The 18,578-nt window shown below is 34.2% G+C and overlaps 1 protein-coding gene across 6 annotated transcripts in view; it reads right to left on the reverse strand.

Moving 5' to 3' along the window:
• Positions 1 to 7,837: 7,837 nt before the first annotated feature.
• Positions 7,838 to 18,578, reverse strand: part of SAR1 (SUPPRESSOR OF AUXIN RESISTANCE1) — a 45,975-nt gene continuing 35,234 nt past the window's right edge. For 2 of the 6 annotated variants that reach the window (XM_022300297.2, XM_088123313.1), the window contains 14 exons: positions 16,849 to 17,036; positions 16,442 to 16,518; positions 15,985 to 16,331; positions 12,391 to 12,459; positions 11,913 to 12,231; positions 11,608 to 11,742; positions 11,336 to 11,459; positions 11,171 to 11,242; positions 10,910 to 11,045; positions 10,133 to 10,240; positions 9,192 to 9,332; positions 8,627 to 8,800; positions 8,402 to 8,543; positions 7,838 to 8,287 (listed from right to left, as the gene is read on the reverse strand). In XM_022300297.2, coding sequence (XP_022155989.1) covers positions 8,502 to 8,543; positions 8,627 to 8,800; positions 9,192 to 9,332; positions 10,133 to 10,240; positions 10,910 to 11,045; positions 11,171 to 11,242; positions 11,336 to 11,459; positions 11,608 to 11,742; positions 11,913 to 12,231; positions 12,391 to 12,459; positions 15,985 to 16,331; positions 16,442 to 16,518; positions 16,849 to 17,036 — 1,932 coding nt within the window. In that variant the 3' untranslated portion in view covers positions 7,838 to 8,287; positions 8,402 to 8,501. Of the gene's footprint in view, positions 8,288 to 8,401; positions 8,544 to 8,626; positions 8,801 to 9,191; positions 9,333 to 10,132; positions 10,241 to 10,908; positions 11,046 to 11,170; positions 11,243 to 11,335; positions 11,486 to 11,607; positions 11,743 to 11,912; positions 12,232 to 12,390; positions 12,460 to 15,984; positions 16,332 to 16,441; positions 16,519 to 16,848; positions 17,037 to 18,578 lie in introns of those variants that run through there. The other 4 variants (XM_022300300.2, XM_022300298.2, XM_022300299.2 and 1 more) reach the window with 4 other exon arrangements.

Raw genomic sequence — 18,578 nt, forward strand, 5'->3', positions numbered from 1 at the left:
CGATAATGTGGACGATCGAAGAGGGAAAAGGAAATAGAGAAGCATCTGAGGTATTAAAGCCTTATTATTAGTCTAATTTCTTTAAATAGTAGTCTAATTTGATTTTGGAATAATTCATGTTGGTATCCCAATAATTGAAATATTGAAAAAACTAAAAAAAAAGGTTGTGGAAAGAGCAAAAAATGTGTCGGGATTTAAGGGGAAGAAGAAAGAAGATGATATGATAAAAAAAAAGGTGATTATGGTTATTTCTTTTTTTTAGGTATAAGTATATTTTTAAGGGATATTGATTATCTTAATCTTTATTGAATTACAGAATGTTAAAAAATCAAGACTCAAGGATATGAGGGAAAAAGGGAGATATGTAAAGGCAATTTTATTAGCCAGAACCGGGCAGATGTGTATGGGGTATGTATTATATATCCATGTATTATATTGTACTTTTTCAAAATATTATATGCATATAATTACATTTATGTTTTTATCATGTTCAAGAGGCTCCATTGTTACTTCCGAGGGATAAGTGGTTAAATAGCACCAAACTTCAAATATACTCAAAATTAGAAGTGCTGGAGAATATTAAGGACGTAATGTAAAAAAAAAACATCTAAGAAAATTTAGAAATACATGTTTTGGTAGCTTCTTAGATGTTGATTAAAAAATATCCCCTCCAACTAGTTAGCCTCATAATTATGAGACAATGTAGCTTTTCCCTAGGAGATGGAATTAATTTTAACTTTGAGAGCAAAGTGGTTCATTTTGGATTACAAGAGTTGAGGCTATCACTGGACTAAAATGCGAAGAACTACCTTCAAAAAATTGAGTGGGAGATTCTTTAATAAATATTTCAACAACTCAACAATTCCTATGAAGAGGGCAACAATAAGTACTTTGTTTAATTTAATGGATGTAGTGAAGAAGAAGGACAGGGTTAAAATGACACAGTTATTTTTGTTGTCAAATTTCTTGTTGGGTAAACAAAGAACAGTAGGAATTGAAGTGGAATATATCAAGCTTCTTGATGACACTAAACAGTTTAAGAACTACCCGTGGGGGCGTGTTTGTTATAACTCAACAATCGACTCTATAAAGAAAGTAATAAAAAACCTTTATGCATCTGTTGTTGGACTCTCTGGAACGCCGATAACATTGCTTATTTGGACATACGAATGCATACTATTGCTTTCTTTGAGGGAAACAAAATATGTCAAACACGTATCTACTGATATACCACTAATGGTAAATTGGGAGGCTAGCGTACAACCGGAATGGAGGGATATAGCGATTAGAGTTTTTGAGAATGAAAAGGTATTATTTACTTATTTATTTCTATTAACTTTTAGTTTTATTTTCAATGTATATATATATATATATATATATTGATGACTATAATAATGATATGTTAATTTTAATGCAGTTCGAGTTTGAAAATATGTTCGAAGAAGATGAGGATGTTTCGATTACAGGTAAAAAAAGATTTTTTGAGGAAGGTGAACCATCAAATACGAATTCATCACGTTTTGGATCGAAAGAAAACTATATTCCTCCATTTTTTTGAAGAGTTTAAAGAAATGGGATTAAGTAGCCTCGAGAACATGAATTGCAAAATCAATACACTCTTTTTTGAGATTGAAAGTGTTAAATGAATGGTGAATTAGAAGTTAACTTTTATCAGAAAAGGAGGATGAGGACGGTGATGGGGGTGGGGGTGGAAGGGATGGTAACAACGGTGGTAATGAGGGTGGTGATCAACATGTAGAAAATTCGGAAGAATATCAACAAAAAGACAATAGATCAAGGGATAGTGCAGCTACTACTATTAGTGAGAATGATGAAGATAATAATTACGTGAGTTTTTAAAATAATTGCAAGGAACTCAGGGTTAAAGAAACCGAAGAAGATCTAATGGAAGATGAGTTCGTATGCACTAAATTTTTAAATGAGGTTGATAGGATGGAAGAGTCTGCTTGCCAAAAAAGGTTTGCTTGTTTTTATAATTTTTTTTTATTAGTAGATTTTGAAAGTATGATGCTTTGATTAATGGCTCATCATTTTATGTTATGCTTCGTCAATTTATTAAATCCAGTCATCCAACGAAATCTCTATATGAATATGACTTGATTTGAATGGAATAAATTATTAGTATTCCAATAATAATTAAATAAGAAATACATAGCCTTCTTATATAGAAGGGAGGCTCACTACATAAAAGGAAATAAAGAAAGTAACATTGACAGCTAATTTACGCCTAATATTTACAAATAATGAACCAACACTCCCCCTCAAGCTGGTTTAAAGATGTCTTCCATTGCCAGCTTGTCAATCATTCTGTCAAATTGCACTTTCGGTAGTCTTTTTGTCAACACATCAGCAGTCTGCTCTATTGTTGGGAGATAAAGGATACATATCACGCCAGTGTCAACTTTTTCTTTTATGAAATTTTTGTCAATTTCAATATGTTTAGTCCTATCATGTTGAACTGGATTGTGGGCTATGGAAATGGCAGCCTTGTTGTCGCAATAAACTCGTATGGGTACCTTCTGAAAGACTTTCAATTCTTCAAGTAACCTTTTTATCCATATCCCTTCACAAATATCATGGCTAAGTCCCTAAATTCTACTTCAACGCTACTTCTGGCCACTACATTTTGTTTCTTGCTTCGCCAAGTGACTAAGTTACCTCCAACAAATGAACAATTACCAGAAGTAGATCTTCTATCTATCATACTTCCTGCCCAATCAGCATCGGTATAAACTTCAACCTGTAAATGGTTGTGTTTTTTGAACAATATACCTTTTCCTGGAGTTCCTTTCAGATATCTTAAAATTCTATAGGTAGCTTCAAAGTGAACTGGTCCTGAAGAGTGCATAAATTGGCTTACCATGCTCACTGCAAAAGTAATATCTGGACGTGTGTGAGACAGGTAGATGAGTCTTCCTACAAGGCTTTGATATCATTCCTTATCCTCTACTTCTTCTCTTTTTGCAGCTTCCAATTTCAAATTAGGTTCAATAGGAGTCTCAGCTACCTTGCATCCAAGAAAACATGTTTCTCTAAGTAAATCAAGAATATATTTTCTTTGATTAACAAAGATACCTTTCTTAGATCTCGCAAACTCCATTACTAGGAAGTACTTTAACGTTCCTAGGTCCTTGATTTGAAATTCACTTGTGAGTCTTTTCTTTAAAGTGGCCAATTCTACTTCATCATCACCTTTAAGCACAATGTCATCTACATAGACAATCAAAATTGCAATTTTATTGTTTTCAAAACGTTTATAAAAGATGGTATGATCAACTTGACTCTGAAGAAATCTATAGCTCATGACTACTTTACCAAATCGTTCAAACCATGCTCTTGGAGATTGTTTGAGTCCATATAGAGATTTCTTTAACTGACATACTTTGCCCTTCCTAAGATTAGCTTCAAAACGTGGTGATAAACTCATAAATACTTCTTCTTCAAGATCTCCATTTAGAAAGGCATTTTTATATCAAGTTGGTGAAGGGGCCAATCTAAATTTGCAACTAGAGATAAAAGTATTCTAATGGAGTTGATTTTAGCAACAGAAGCAAAAGTTTCCTGATAATCAATCTCATAGGTTTGAGTAAATCCTTTTGCAACTAGTCTAGCTTTATACCTTTCAACACTACCATCAGCATTACACTTGATTGTAAACACCCATTTGCACCCCACAGTTTTTTTATCTCTTGTCAAATCTACTATCTCCCATGTACAATTCTGTTTTAGAGCATTCATCTCCTCCATAACAGTTAGTTTCCAATTTGGATCATTTAAGGCTTCTTGTGTGTTCCTTGGAATAAACAAGTTAGTTATCCTAGACGTAAAAGCTTTATGATTACTTGACAGTTTCTCATAAGAGATATAGTTAGCTAGAGGATATTTGGTGCAAGTTCAAATCTTTTCTTAAGGCTATAGGAACACCAAGATCAGAAACAACAGATGAAACATTTTTAATATTTGGAGTGACAAGGATGGAAGATTGATTACCTAGAGTTTCAAAATTATCCCTCGGAGTTTCAGATTGGGTCTGTGATGAGTCAGCTATCAGTCCTCATTCGTTTGATTGAGTCTTCTTATAGTATAAAACTTAAACTCAGGATTTAGATCAATTTGATCATTTCGTAGTAATTCTCCCCCTGAATGAGAATTTTCTACACTTGGCATTGAAGGACTAATACAGTTAGAACTAGGACTAGTAAAATTAGGAAGAGGGACAGGTATATCCCAAAAATTATCATCCTCTAAATTTAGTTTCTCCCCCTGAAGATAATTTTGGGTAAAAAAAGGTTGATTTTCTAGAAATGACATATCCATACTTACATGTAGTTTTTTTGTTTGAGGATCAAAACATTTATACTTTTTTTTTTCTAAAATCATAGCCCAAAAAGATGCATTTAATTTCCCTATGATCCAATTTTGATCGAAATGGACTAGGAATATTACTACAAAAACTTAATACAAAATCAAGTTCAATTCTACAAATCACATTGAAAAAGTATTTAAAAAGTAACTTATTATATGAGCTAATTCAAGCTCATTCCAAATAGTCAATCTAAGCTCAACTCAACTTTGATCAATTGAGTTAGGTCCATGGATTGGGTCATGGACCTAGGTTTTAATGGTTGGGCCGAGCTTGCTTGAAGCGCGTAGGGTTTGAGCCTAGGTCGAGCTCAAGCCTTTTCTTCTTTGGGCTAGGCTGGATTTGGCCAGACTAATGATGAGGTTGACTTTTACCCTTTCTCTAATGTATTAAAGAGATGAATAACTTTTTTAATGAGAAAATTTCTTTAATAGGTCATTTTAGAAACTATATTTCACAAATAGTTTAAGTTTTAAATTTTTATATATTTGGATTCTCAGATTTTAAATTTTCATTAATTCTAAGATTGCCCTCCATTATTATTGTTTTATTTTATTAAATTTGTTTTTTTAATTTAAATGATTAGATTTGATTTTTATCCATTCTTTTCCATATTTAGATTTCAAATCTCTCTCTTGACCCAATCCGAAAAACCTCATATTTTTTCTAATATAATACCAAATTCTTCATTTTGAAATAAAAAATTAAAAAACTCATCTCTCACCGAATTTGGTATTTTTTTCTAGCTTTTTTTTCTCACGTCTTTTTTTTTACGATAATATGATAAAAATGTATACTTCAAAAGATATATAATATATAACTTTTTTAGTGGTATATACTCAAATATTTATATTATATAATATATAACTTTTGGTGGTATATACTCAAATATTAGGTTATATAATATATACTTTGGAGTATTGTGCAATATATCTCAAATCTAATAAACCTCATAACACGATTTTTATGATTTGAAAAAAAAAATCAATGAAAAGCTGGAGTTACCAAACAGATAACTAATGAACAAATGCTAATTAAGATTAATGAATTGTATAGAAAAATTCCAAAATTGCAAATTATTCGTTCATTGTGTTTGACACTACGATATATTGCACAACCATTTGAGGGCTTATGAGAAAACAGAACCAAAAAAAAATCAAACTCAAAATCTCACACCCATCTCTTCGATACAAGACATAGCCATCATAGATCTCTGGAAACAAACAACAAATACATAAACCATACATATGAATCCAAGCTAACACCCACAACCAATGTAAATAAAAAGAACATCTATTTAATAGATTCAATTTTTTTTTTTCAAGAATGGTAAAATTATACCATCAATTGTAAATATATAGTAAAAGAGATCTTGTATATACCTATAATTGTTGAAAATATACCTCTTTATCGGACTTGGATATACGCAAGGAGTGATCACATAGTCGACAACAGTGACAACAGTAGATTTGCAAGGTTTGACTATGGATTGCTTCCGTAAGGTCTGACGACTAGAGTCTCGATGGAAAATAGCAACATCAACGACAGAAAAAAATAGACTACAGAAAACAACAATGGCAGTGAGCAGGATGTGCGACGTTGGTGGTTTGTTGGCAAGCAATCTTCTACTAATAAAAGCAACGAAATCTGACTAAAAAAGGATCGCAGTCACCTTCATTAGTCTTTTATGTGGGTGTGGTGGTGCTGGATGATTTTAGGTTTTTAAATTAGAGATTTTAGGTACCAAGCAAGATTTAAGAATTTCAAAACAAAAATCGGGATTTCATGAAATGCACAATTTTAAGGATTTCAAAACAAAAATTAGGAAACCGTTCAAATTTTAAATTTATTCCATAATCGATTTATTTTTTATCTTTATTTAACGTATATTAGAAAATGAACTATGAGTAATTTGTCCAATAGATTCCATCCATAATAAGTCAATCTTTAAACAATAATGTAAACTCTTGAAAAGTTAAGCTAATTGTATAAATAAATCCTAGACTAGTTGAGTAGTAATCATTTTTTAATTAAAATTGTTTTATACTTTTATTGTTTATTTTTCATTTATATAACGATTTTTCTTCTAAATATACCGCTTTTATTAGTTGATAAGATTTTATTATAAAATATTTTAAAATCATATTTAATTTTTTAATTTTACTTTGTTATTATTAATTAATATCAATAAATTTCTTAAAATAAAGTTCATTATTATTAAATATTCAATAATAATATTTTATAATGTTTGATATTATTTTTTTTATAAAAAAGTGTTTTAATGGATGCTTTTTAATTTAATTGTTCATTATTTATTAATATTAAATAAATTATTATAATAAAAATATTTATAATAAACTAAATAAAAGTTTATTACTATCTTAATTGAAAAAAAAAAATAGCACAATAATGTAATTGCAATTAGCTAGAAAGAAAAAAATAGATGTACTAATAATTGTAATATATCCATCAATTCCAATTCCGGTGTTAATAAACATCACGGAATTCTAGTTCCAATTCTAGAAAATTTTTAGTAAATAACATAAAAAGGATAACATTCTCATTCCTATTAATTTATATTATGATTTCTGGTAAGCACAACCTAAACTCAAACTAAAGCATAAAATCTATTCAATACAGAAAGAGCAACAGAAAAGTTTAGAACATACGATAATGGTCCATCTCAAAAGCTAACAATTACAAGTTTAGCTGAAATCCATAATACTAGTAGAATATTTAAGGCAATAGAGGCCACTATTAGCATTAGGAGGCTGCATATGCTATCAAGTAAGGATTGTAGTAAAAACAGAAGGTAAGAAGGTTGACAATGACTCAGTTTATAAATAAAATGATAAGAGTTTATAGCCTGAGAAAAAAATGGAGATGCATCAGATAAACTTCAGGAACATAAAATAAATGAAATGGGGAGAGAGGGATATTGAATCACTGAACAGTGATAGAGAGATGGTGAGAAAGAAGAGATCATGGAGAAGCAGAAGTAGAGGAAATGATTGAAGAGAGGAGAATTGAGAGGGAGATAGCGATGGGAAAGGGAGGAAAAGTGAGTGTAAAGGAGTTTACCTAACGTGAAGCTTCAATCTATTCACTTATGAAAAGTTTTGAAAGTTCGACTTTATAATAAAAGGATTGCAAGTGCATTGTAACAATTACTATATTCAAGTAGTTGTGAAATATGTCAGAACAAAAAAAAAAAAAAATAGAAACAAAGAAATGTGAATAAGCCACCAACGGGCCACGCCAATGGCAAGAGCTTGAAGTTTCTTAATCATACCGACTTCGAAGTCTCGAGTTCAAACCTTCGAATAGTTTAATACAAAAAATCTTTGATGTCTTCCATTTCTGAATTTTGGGACGAGTTTGAGTGCCCCAGGTACAGGAGAGCAAAATTCAAACTCCCAATTATCAAACAATAAAAAAATAATAAAAAATAAATTAAGAAATGTGAAGAAGGGAATTCTCAAAGGATGATATTTTCAAAACCCTCTCTCAATCTCACATTTCATCCAAAACTATTCACAACTATTTTATTTTTTGAAAATAACTATTGGCATTTAAGGTACCAGAACACCCAAAATATTTTAATATTCTACATTTCTTGCAAAAAGCACTTGAGACTATCAACATCTAAATGTCATTACTTACTGGTGGAAGCATCATAAACTTCCTTGTCTATGATTACATCATTAAAATGTCGTAAACAAATGAAGAAATCATGGGATATACGAGTGAAGTGACCATTACCCAATGGCAAGCCGCCCCAATCTGAGGATAACCATGGCATCTCTGGGAGCTTGCTTTTTTGGACAACATCCAACCTGTTCACCAATCTTATGAGCTTTCTTAAACAACAGCAGAGAGTATGTCATCGGCCTAGATATTTGGCTGAAAAGGAGAATGAATAAATAAATTTATCTATACAGTGGGATACTTTCGAGGGAGACAAAAATTGACACGTAATATACAAGAGCTTCAAATAGTTCAGCAAAGGGACCATACAACAGGTTCTAAGCTTACAAACCAGCTCCTTCGGGTGATCAGAACTGACCCATTCCACAGCGTGGCATCATAGAAACTGCTGGAAGTTGTCCGAAATATCTTAAACGATGGCCGAAAGGACATCATCTGACTCAACTTTAAGCTGAAAATATGTAAAATGTGAGGCATATTTGACAGGGACGCTGGTACATAGCAACTGGAGCTGATCATTAAAATATAACATACCAACTTCAGATGATTCAACAAAGCACCACGCAATAGGTTCCTCAGCTTCTCACAAATATCCACCATGTGTCCTGAGCGGACCAATTCATCTATTCTGCACCATAAGTATTGAATAGCCGTATAGGGGAAACAAACAGAGAATGGTCTTTTTCTGTTAATTATGTCTGCTGGTGGCTGCAGAGAGTTGGAACATGTTTCAGTACGTGGCTCAGAGTGTTAGAAATTCATTTGAAAATGTTACAATTAGAAAGAGAGGTTCAACGTACACACCATCACGATTTCTTATACATTTAGTCGATGTTATATCATTGGTAAGTTCACGAATTGAATTTATCACTAGGCATAATTAATATAGTAAATTCTTCATACATGGTCAATAGTTAGATAATTGTTCTTTGATGAGTTTTATTAAAGAATATTCCTCAAATTGGAGTTAAGATAATAAGTGAAGGGGATTGCTTTGGAAGATGCAGGACTTTCAGATACCCAAATAAATAAAAGAGAGCTTCATTTTGTCGATATACTGATCGATAGAATTTGAAATATGAAAGCCAACACAATTTACCAGTGATGCAAATGATTCCATGCATTCCAGCAACAGATGTGTAGCCTCAGTATATCGACCATAATCAACGTATAATCGAAACAATGATGCAGGATTTGATTCTTCACCGGTCATCCCCCAAGACTTTGCCCTTCGACGATCCTGTCATAATATTGTTGGCTCCATTCTATTATATCAATGTACAAATAAAAACCACAACAGGACGTGTACGAGTAAATAATATGGGAAATAAAAATTAAAATTCAAACTTCTGCTCAACCCACCTATATTTATGCGATAGAGATGCGTACATTTTATTACATTGAAATTCTATCGTTTGCAATCTCTTTACGGTAAATCAACTCTGGACCATTTTAGCATTTCACGAGTTAAGATAATTTTGAACATTTTGTTATCTACATCTGCTTAAACACTTATATTTGCTAAAAGAATTGTGAAATTGAATTAACAGCAGCAAGAAAAAACTAAGGCGACCTGTGTCAAACATCCAGGAAATACAATGTTTAGGTTGAAGTTTCCGTGCAACACAAGTCAAATGCCTGAGGCAAGCAAACTAGTTAAGGCTGGTGGCTGCGGCTAATGGCAAGAGCTGGGGGATATAGTAACGTGTTCTAGTTTCTTAAGCCAAAAATTTATAGAAGGTTTCATGAGAAAATAATGTATATGCTGGAACAATAAGATTTCATAAATGTTGAACGGTTGCCCAAATTTCCATTTAGCTGCTTAATTCTCTCCAACTGCTAGCTGCAATCGTATGCCTTGCCGTTTGTATGTTAAACCTTTCTCCAATGAGTCTCAATTATCTCATAGTGATTTAAATACCAAGTTCTCTCCGTAATTCCTCAAGTTAAACAAGAATTGCACCAACGACTAAAGACAATGCTAAGATTTTTCATCCCGTAAAAATGACTAAAATATAAATCAGTGGCAAAAAGAAGAACCTTAAACATAAGAACCAGCCAAAGAGGCAATTCCATCTTAGAATCCGTCCGAAGAAGTGTTTCAGCCACAATAAACGGCAATCTAGGATTGAAACTTTTATATTTTTCCTGCAAATTTTCAATATAAATGATTAAGATAGTGAAAATTATAATTATTAAAATACAGAGTAGATAAACGTGACAAGGAATAGAAACAACAGACAAGTGAAATAAAAATACAAATGATAACAGCATTTGCTATCTAGTTTCTTTAACAAGCAACTGAATAAACTATATGCATTTAATCTTTACAAAGAGTAAAGAGAAAATAATGCACGAATAAGTTGTCTGAACTTTTAAATGGACTTAAAATGATTCTTTATATGAGCTAATGCAACAAAAAATATGCAAGAGTACATATCAAAAAAGTTCATGCACATTAAAAAATAATGCATTTACAGTGCTATCGTAGCGACATTATAGAACTTTCAGAATATTCCCATATAATAGTAACAAACATTCTGTAAAATGACAAACCTGATGTAGCCTAAAGTTCTCAAATAATCCACCAAGAAAATATTTATTCACAATGGAAATTTGATTCTAATGATGTGTCAATACAAAGCCCAAAACCTCTATTTATTTAGGAAAAAAAAAACAACTAAGTATTTAAAAACTAAAAAAATTAAACCAAAAATATAAACTAACTCACTACATCACAACCTATAATGTCTACCATATAATTTTACTAGGGAAAATCTTAATGCAACGTATATGAAATAATATGAAGGTACGTACAAGATAAAGTTCCAGAGTTTCCCAATGGCCATATCCGTTTAGATGCTGACGGACAGGAATCACATCAAGTGAACCATGAACATCATCTCCACCATTTGGAGATATCAATAGAAGACTATTTGTTCTTGGATCATTCCTGAAGTTGTATACAGGCAACAGAAATTTGAGTACAAGTTAGCAATTGAGTTTCTTACTTGTGAAGCTCACCAACCAATAGGAGAAGCAACTGAAATGATTTCTCACAAAAAAGGTTTATCTTACCGAAGCCCAGATGAACTTAATCTACTAGGGCAACATTTCAATGACATGGCAGAGAAGACTCTTTCCAACTCCCTGAGTCAACAAAGTTCAAGATTTGCAATTCTGAGCAGAATGAATGGATTTTTGTTGTTTTAATGCAATGACAGCATAAATCAAAATCGATACCTCTTTAATTCTGAATCTCTCCAGAATCTCAGTACAATAGTAAATGCCATATCATAAAAATTGTTCTGGACCAAAAGATCAACCAACTCTGAAGGGGCCTCATGAATCCCTGACAAACGAGAGTCTGCATAACATTTAAGTTGATGCAATCTACAAATAGGTGCTTTAATATCTTAGATAGATTAAAGGCTTAAGTTTTTGTACTAGGATTTTATTATATTTTCTCATCCTGCTTCACAGAAATCATAATACAGAACAACCCATATCCTTACCGGTGAATGGCCATTTGATATTTGCTACTGAAAGGAGATACTCTGACGAAGTTAGGACAAATTCATTTTCTAGTTGCTTCATATCGATAAAAGAATTCTGTTTTTGAGGCCTGATATCATCATTTGCAACTGTGCCTAAAAAAAGAAGCCATTTTTCTCAAGCAAAGGAATATTTTCAATTCAAAACAGTGAAAAATAAATACCATTCAGATCCAGAGAAAAGTAGTGATAAATTAGAAAATTTTGTCTGGAATTAAGAAAAGTACAAGGGGAATAAAGAATTCCTTGAATAAAACGTTACTTACACTGTTCGTCAACAGTTCTTTTAGCTTTTTTACTCGGGTAGTGCTTGCTCTGAATATCATCTCTTTCAACTGGGGATTCAATCCATGCAAAATCAGGATGAACAAGATGCAATGCATTAATAGCAGCAGAAAGCCCATTCAATCGTTCTAGCAGCAAGGATGAACTGAACTGGTTATCTCCCAGAGCAAGTTCCATTCTTAAACGAACTGAATAAAGGTAAATATAACTTGCTGCTTTTTGCCAATTATGTCGGTGTATTTCAAAGGCATATAGCAACTTATACAAGCTTGGCTTCGACAAGAGATCAGAACGTTCTGCCTGCATTTTGATGAAGAAACCCTGGACATGAGTTGTCTGAGAGCATCTGTTTTCTTTTTCCCTCTCTCTTTTTTATCTTTTTGCAAACAAGCTAGTAAGATAAAATAACATCGGGATGAACATATTATAAACTTCATATTCAAGCTTGACAGCTAGTACCTTCCACACAAGCTCCTGCTCCACCTTTTCTGCTAATCCAATGAATGGTAATTCACCACAACAAAGAATCTGTACAATGGACCATTAAGAGACATCTTAAACTGAGAATAGTGAAGGCAGATCTCTTCTTACTTCAGGAAATACAAAAGGAGAGTACAAACGGTGGAGAGCATGTCACAAAAACAATTAAAGGAAACACCAAGACTGCAGAAAACATAGGTTTCCTGATGTAACCGTTTCTAACAAAGAATACATTACTACGTTTTCATTTCCTAGCTTGTCAATAAAAATTTAAAAAGTTGAACCACTTCAACCTTCGACCAAAATTTATTTTCTAATTATGCTCTGTTTTCTGTAACCAAAATTTGAGGTTCTTTTTTGTACATGTTGTCAGTTTCACCTTTTGGAAGGGCTGTTCTTTTTGTGGGTCCATCGCTTTTTCATCTTCATAATGAAAATTGATATCAAATTAACAGAAAAAAATATACGGGGGATTTTTTAAGACAGTGGAAGTACCAATTTTCTCAAGTGATGCTACATCAATGAAATGACTTGAACTGACATTAATTTGAAAGTCAAATTACCATAAATCGTAATTCTTCATCTAATTTTCTTGTGTATTCATCATTGCATCTTTTTTCTTTTGTTTCGATCAAGATTTTTCGACTCTTGGTACATCTATATTCAAATTGATCTTATATTCACCTCAAACAAACCGTCCCACTGGCCGACCATGACCCCCTGTTATTTTGAGATCGTATCTAGTATTCAAAGTTTAAAAAAATTGCTCAGCAATAGTCAGATAAGTGGGGTACTCCCATAGCAATTGGGGTTATGGATTTTCAATTTATGGTGGAGCAGCAGAAAATATAACTAAAAAAACTATTTCAATATAGCAGCGTCAGTTAGAACCATTAAAGAGTCCTACTGGTTTGGAATTTATTTGGCTCAAACGAGCCGAGAGTAGGAGAAGTAAAAATTGGAACAAAAATATCGCACTGCTCTAAGTTTCTATTTTTGACGATAGTTGGAGTCGGCAGCTCTCTTTAGGGTTCTCTCAAGAAAGTCGCCCTTCCCCCTTCACGCAACATTCTTGAACTTGCTAAAGAATCGAAACTTGAACCTTTGTATAGGCATTCAATTCAAGAAAGCACCGGGGGTGGGTGCATGGAAGACGATTCCAAAGCTCACACATCGACTTGGGAAGAATCAATTCCAAGCTTTCTGTTAAATATATAAACGAATCATTTCTGGGAGACAATTGGCCAAATCCAATGAAATCGCTCAAGGACTTGAACCTACAACATCGAGTTTTGGATTGTGGGGGAGCAATACAAACGTCGTGTTGCACCCATAGTTCTACATGAGATTGCCTCACTATCTATCAATGGATGGGAGGGTAAAGGAAATGAAACAAATGATACGGTAAAGCTAGGATAGCAAGCTATTGCCTCAACTAGCTAACCAGATGCGGCTTCGAAATTTCTTATGGGAACAGGCATCCCGGGCGACTAAATCAGTATATATTTTGTTTTACACCTATGCCAGCTAGGCAAGAGAATAACAAGTTACAAATTCTGATGCAGTAGGACATGCCTAATACTACGAAATTCATACATATACATTTCTGCAACACCTTGAACAGAGGGACAAATACTCAATGTTGAAAGAACTTATTGATTATTGTCAACCTCCTGTAACAAGGAATCTTTGGATATTAGTTTGAAAGGGAAAGACCAAATATTAATCCTTTCGCAAAGATAATTCCCTCTAAAGGGGTTGCAAGACCCACCTATCGATCAGGGACAAAAGTGGGACTTATTGATCCAATGATGTCGAAACAATCAACGTATTGATATTGGAAGAGCTAGTAGAAATTCCTCGATTTCTCAAGACATCTCTCTTTTTAGGAGGCATCAAGGATTCAGCTGCTCTACCAAATGAGCTATCCCATCCATTTCTAACACATTATCCTTATTTTAGTAGATGACATAACACAACATCGTTGTTCGTAGCCATGTGCTCTAATTCTTTGAGCTACTCATATTGACAAATTCTGTATAATGCCATTTGATCACAGAATTCACCAAGATCAGGGGATTCAATTAATCGAGATTCAAAAGCTAAAATTTCTCAACTGAAGAAGATATTTCTCCCTCTCTTTTTTCTCGAAGAGAAGGGGTTGCTAACTTAACGGTAGAGTACTCTGATTTTAAGAGCGGGCATACTTTTTTTTTACATATCTCTCGTTATTTGGGACCCTATTCATCTTTGGGCTTATATTCTATTCACAAGAACTCCTGAGGATTGGCCTTGTGGCATTGGAGCAAGGGAAAATGGGACTTGGGACTTTGGTGGAAAGGGTTCAAATCCATGGTAGCCACTTAACTAGATAGAGTCCTAACATCTTTTTGGCCACCGTATGCTGTAGGGTTTTGCACATGCCTTTTGAGATAAGTTGAGGTGCGTGTAAGCTTTCTCGAACACTCACAAATGAAAAAAAAATTTAAAACTCATTTTTAACAACTGAGCACATTGATAAGGGTTGAAATCGAGTTTTAAAACCCATTGGGCTCAACCAAACATAAAGAAGACTGAAACTAGGCCACGCTAACAGCACGAACTCAACAATCTAAAAAATCTTAAAGTAACCAGCAAATCTTCCACACAACTCATGGAAGTCACAATATTCCTTTCGGACTGAAATCAATTCAATGAGAGAGCAAACATACCCTAACTTAGACCCCCTATTCAAATGTTTATCATATGAAAAATTGCAATAAGGAAAAGAACATTCAGTTAAATTGGGACATGAACTTCTACAAGGACAAAGTTTAAGAAGAAAGCGCTAAAAATCATGCTAGTACATGAAGAAGAGGCCAATGATTGAGGAGAGGCATAATTGAAGGTGCAGTAAAGGCTAAATGAAAATATGAGAAACATGGCTGAATTGAATCATCCCTGAACTCAATAGTGGGATTACCTGCACGGAGCACAATGAAAATGAAAGGGAGCTGAAGAAGAATGAGGTTTTGATTTTAGCCAACTGTAGAGCAAGTCATAATTTCATTTCACAAGAACTCGTACAACCCTTAATGGTGAATACAACGAGTAATTATCAAATTTAAATCTTTATTTTTTCAAAGAACTATTTGTACTTTCAGAATTGTTATACTTCAAAAACAGATTTGAGAATTGAGATGTTACAACGAATCACGATTCTGGTTATCAAATGGAATTTTATTTTCTTGAAACTCAATTTTGGGTGGTCGCAACCAAAGAAAGACTATATGCAACTACAGGTGTACAAAGTCATTATTTATGAAAGGATAATTATTTAAACATTGCGACAAGTGGCAGACAAAGTCACCAATAATTCGTTTGTGTTATAAACCCAAGAAACCTTAATTAGTAAAATAAATATAAGGAATTATATTATAGGTTTTCTATTTCAATTTTGGAAGTGGCTTTCATTGCAATGGCAGATGAAGTTACCCGGCCAAGCAAGATAACAACTGGAACATGATATCTTTATTTTGACTATTAATTCAAGCCATAGTAAAAGTGATGCTGAAAAGGAAATAGGCAACGAACCTTAATGTCATGACACTCATAAATAACTATTATGAAACGCCTTAAGCAGAGATATTTGCTCTCCTCTTCTGGATTTGAAATTATTGCACAATATGCATCATAGAATTGATGTAGATCCAGAGCAAACTTGAAGACATTTGCCCAAAGCCGTCCTTGGATAGAAATGGCAGATTCATTGAAAGGAAGTCTACCACAGTTATTGTCTTTCGGAGTTACAGCTTCTTCTACTAGCTCAAGTGCAGCAAGAACGAACTCAAAAGCTCCTTTGCTGATATTATACTGCTCAAACAATTGCATTGCCCACTGGTAGTAATGGAACCTCCATGTGATACTTGATAAACAACCAGCTGAGAAAAAGTGAGGTGGGACATGTGATTAATACACAAGACCAAAACGCGAAATCAGCTGTTCCATAACAAGCTTTTAAAGGCATTTCACTTTTATTCAATGAACTTACTAGTCTCAAAAGAGGAAAATCCCACTTCGTGTGGCAAACTCTGCAAAGCCTGGGAAGATCTGTTTCCAGATGAAGCTCTGCATAGAACCATAAAGAAAGTGAAATCACCTTGCAACAAATGAATATATTTCATTATTTTACAAAAAAAAAAAAGAAAAAAAAGTAATTAAAAAAGAGAACATATTTTTTTTCTTCTTTTTAACATTTTGAAGCTGAATATTCGGGATAATATTACTATATGACACAGGAGATTCTACATGAACATGTCACTGATTAAACAAAAAAGTATTCAACTATAAAATGAAAAATCAGGTGATGCAATTCCTCGTGAGGAGGATAACAACCATGAGCATTTAATTGTGCATGGAAGTAAAATAAAACCATCATTGAATTCTTGGACACAATACCTGAAGAAACTGCATATAGCTTCGTGAACCTTCCTCTCTTTCAGCACTCCGTGCAACTTATAATGTGCCTGAGCAAGTTGACAACAACCAAGCAGGTGATGCATTACACACCATCCACCATCCGCATCTTGCATGCATTGTGATGTTTTCTCATTTTGTGATTGTGCCTTCACTACACTGAGCAGGTACTTTTTTTTGTTTGGAGGGGAGCAATAGAAAATAAACTATATAAGAATGGGAACGAAAAGTACAGAGGAAAAAAAAAATAAAAGAAAATAGAGAGATTCTGAAGCAAATTAGAGAGAAACTATAACAAATTATTACTAGTAACCAGTACAAAATGATGGAAGCCACTAAGTGGGCTCTGTCTCTCTCTAGCCGGATCTACCCTGGTCCCCTGGGTCTCTCATCAAATAACTATCCCAACAGAAACTGGCAATATGATACTTTCTCCTTCTGATGGCCTCAGGCCATTAGTTACAACTAGGCACAAGACAAGCATGTTGCATGAAGATGTTCTTTTCTAGCACTGCAGCACATGACACAGTCACAATAAAAAGGACCTAAACTCAAATTCTTTATGTAATACACTCATGCACAGCAGCTGTGAGGTTCGAATTGGTAACACCATTAGTTTGCACTCAAGCGACAATCAGCAGCAACCTCTAATTAAGGAACATCTTGAGATCTTAACAACAGTTGAAATTTGTTAGATAATTAACTATATTGCAATACTCAAAGAAATTACAATATCGATAGTCTTTTCAGAGGGCTATCTCTCTCCCAAGAACTCTCTCAAGTTCCTTACACAAAACTATTCTCCAAGATACTTTCCTTCTCCCCTACTACCCTTATTTATAACCAACTTACCCCTATCCAATTACCATAACGCCCCTAACCCAAATACTAATATCATTCCTTAACTATCCCTAATAGGACTCTCACATTACCCCGCCCTTCAAAGACACCTTGTCCTGAAGGTGTGCATATGAAAACAAACTGACTTTTAACACCATCAAAACTAGAAACCTAGCTAAATAACAACTAAGAAAACCCTAGATTTTGACTACTAACGGACGGCGGCGGGCGGTGTGTGCGGCAGATGGCGGGTTGTGCGAAAGATGGTGTTGGCCGACGGCAGATGGTGGTGGTTGGCGGCAGGCAGTGGCAGATGCACAGGCGGCGGACGATGGTAGTCCATTGTCGGCGGCGTGCGGCGAGCGGCGGCCAACGGGCACATCAGGCAGCCTAGGTTGGAGGGCCTACTACCAAGGAGAAAAAGTGGAGGGGCAGCTAGGGTTACTTCAGATTTTAGGTTTAAAATCAAGGAAACCTTGGCCCAAAAGCCCATCTTTTATTTTTATCTCCTTTTTTATCCTTGAGAAGTTATGACCTCAGCCAATTTATCTAATTTCAGCCCATTCCCCTCATTTACTTTCAGCCCATTTCCCTTAGCCCCTTTGACTCCAAAGATATTAGGGTAAGAAACCCTAGCAGCTTCCCCCTTCTCCTTCGCCGTTTTGAGACGTAGGTGTCGCCATTGTTGTTCCTGCAACTCCGACCACTCCCTCCAACCACTCCAACAATCGCCGGCGAAGTCTTCCATCCATCCCGTCTTTCTTTTCTCTTTCATTTTCGCCATTATTTTCCACTTTTCCCGAGCTTCACGGGTATTCAATCCCCTTCCACTTCGGTTTTTCGTTTCTTGCCACAGAACCACCCATGGTCGA

This window comes from Momordica charantia (genome assembly GCF_013281855.1).
Source record: "Momordica charantia cultivar OHB3-1 chromosome 4 unlocalized genomic scaffold, Mcharantia_2.0 BLBB01000004.1, whole genome shotgun sequence".
NCBI lineage: Eukaryota > Viridiplantae > Streptophyta > Magnoliopsida > Cucurbitales > Cucurbitaceae > Momordica > Momordica charantia.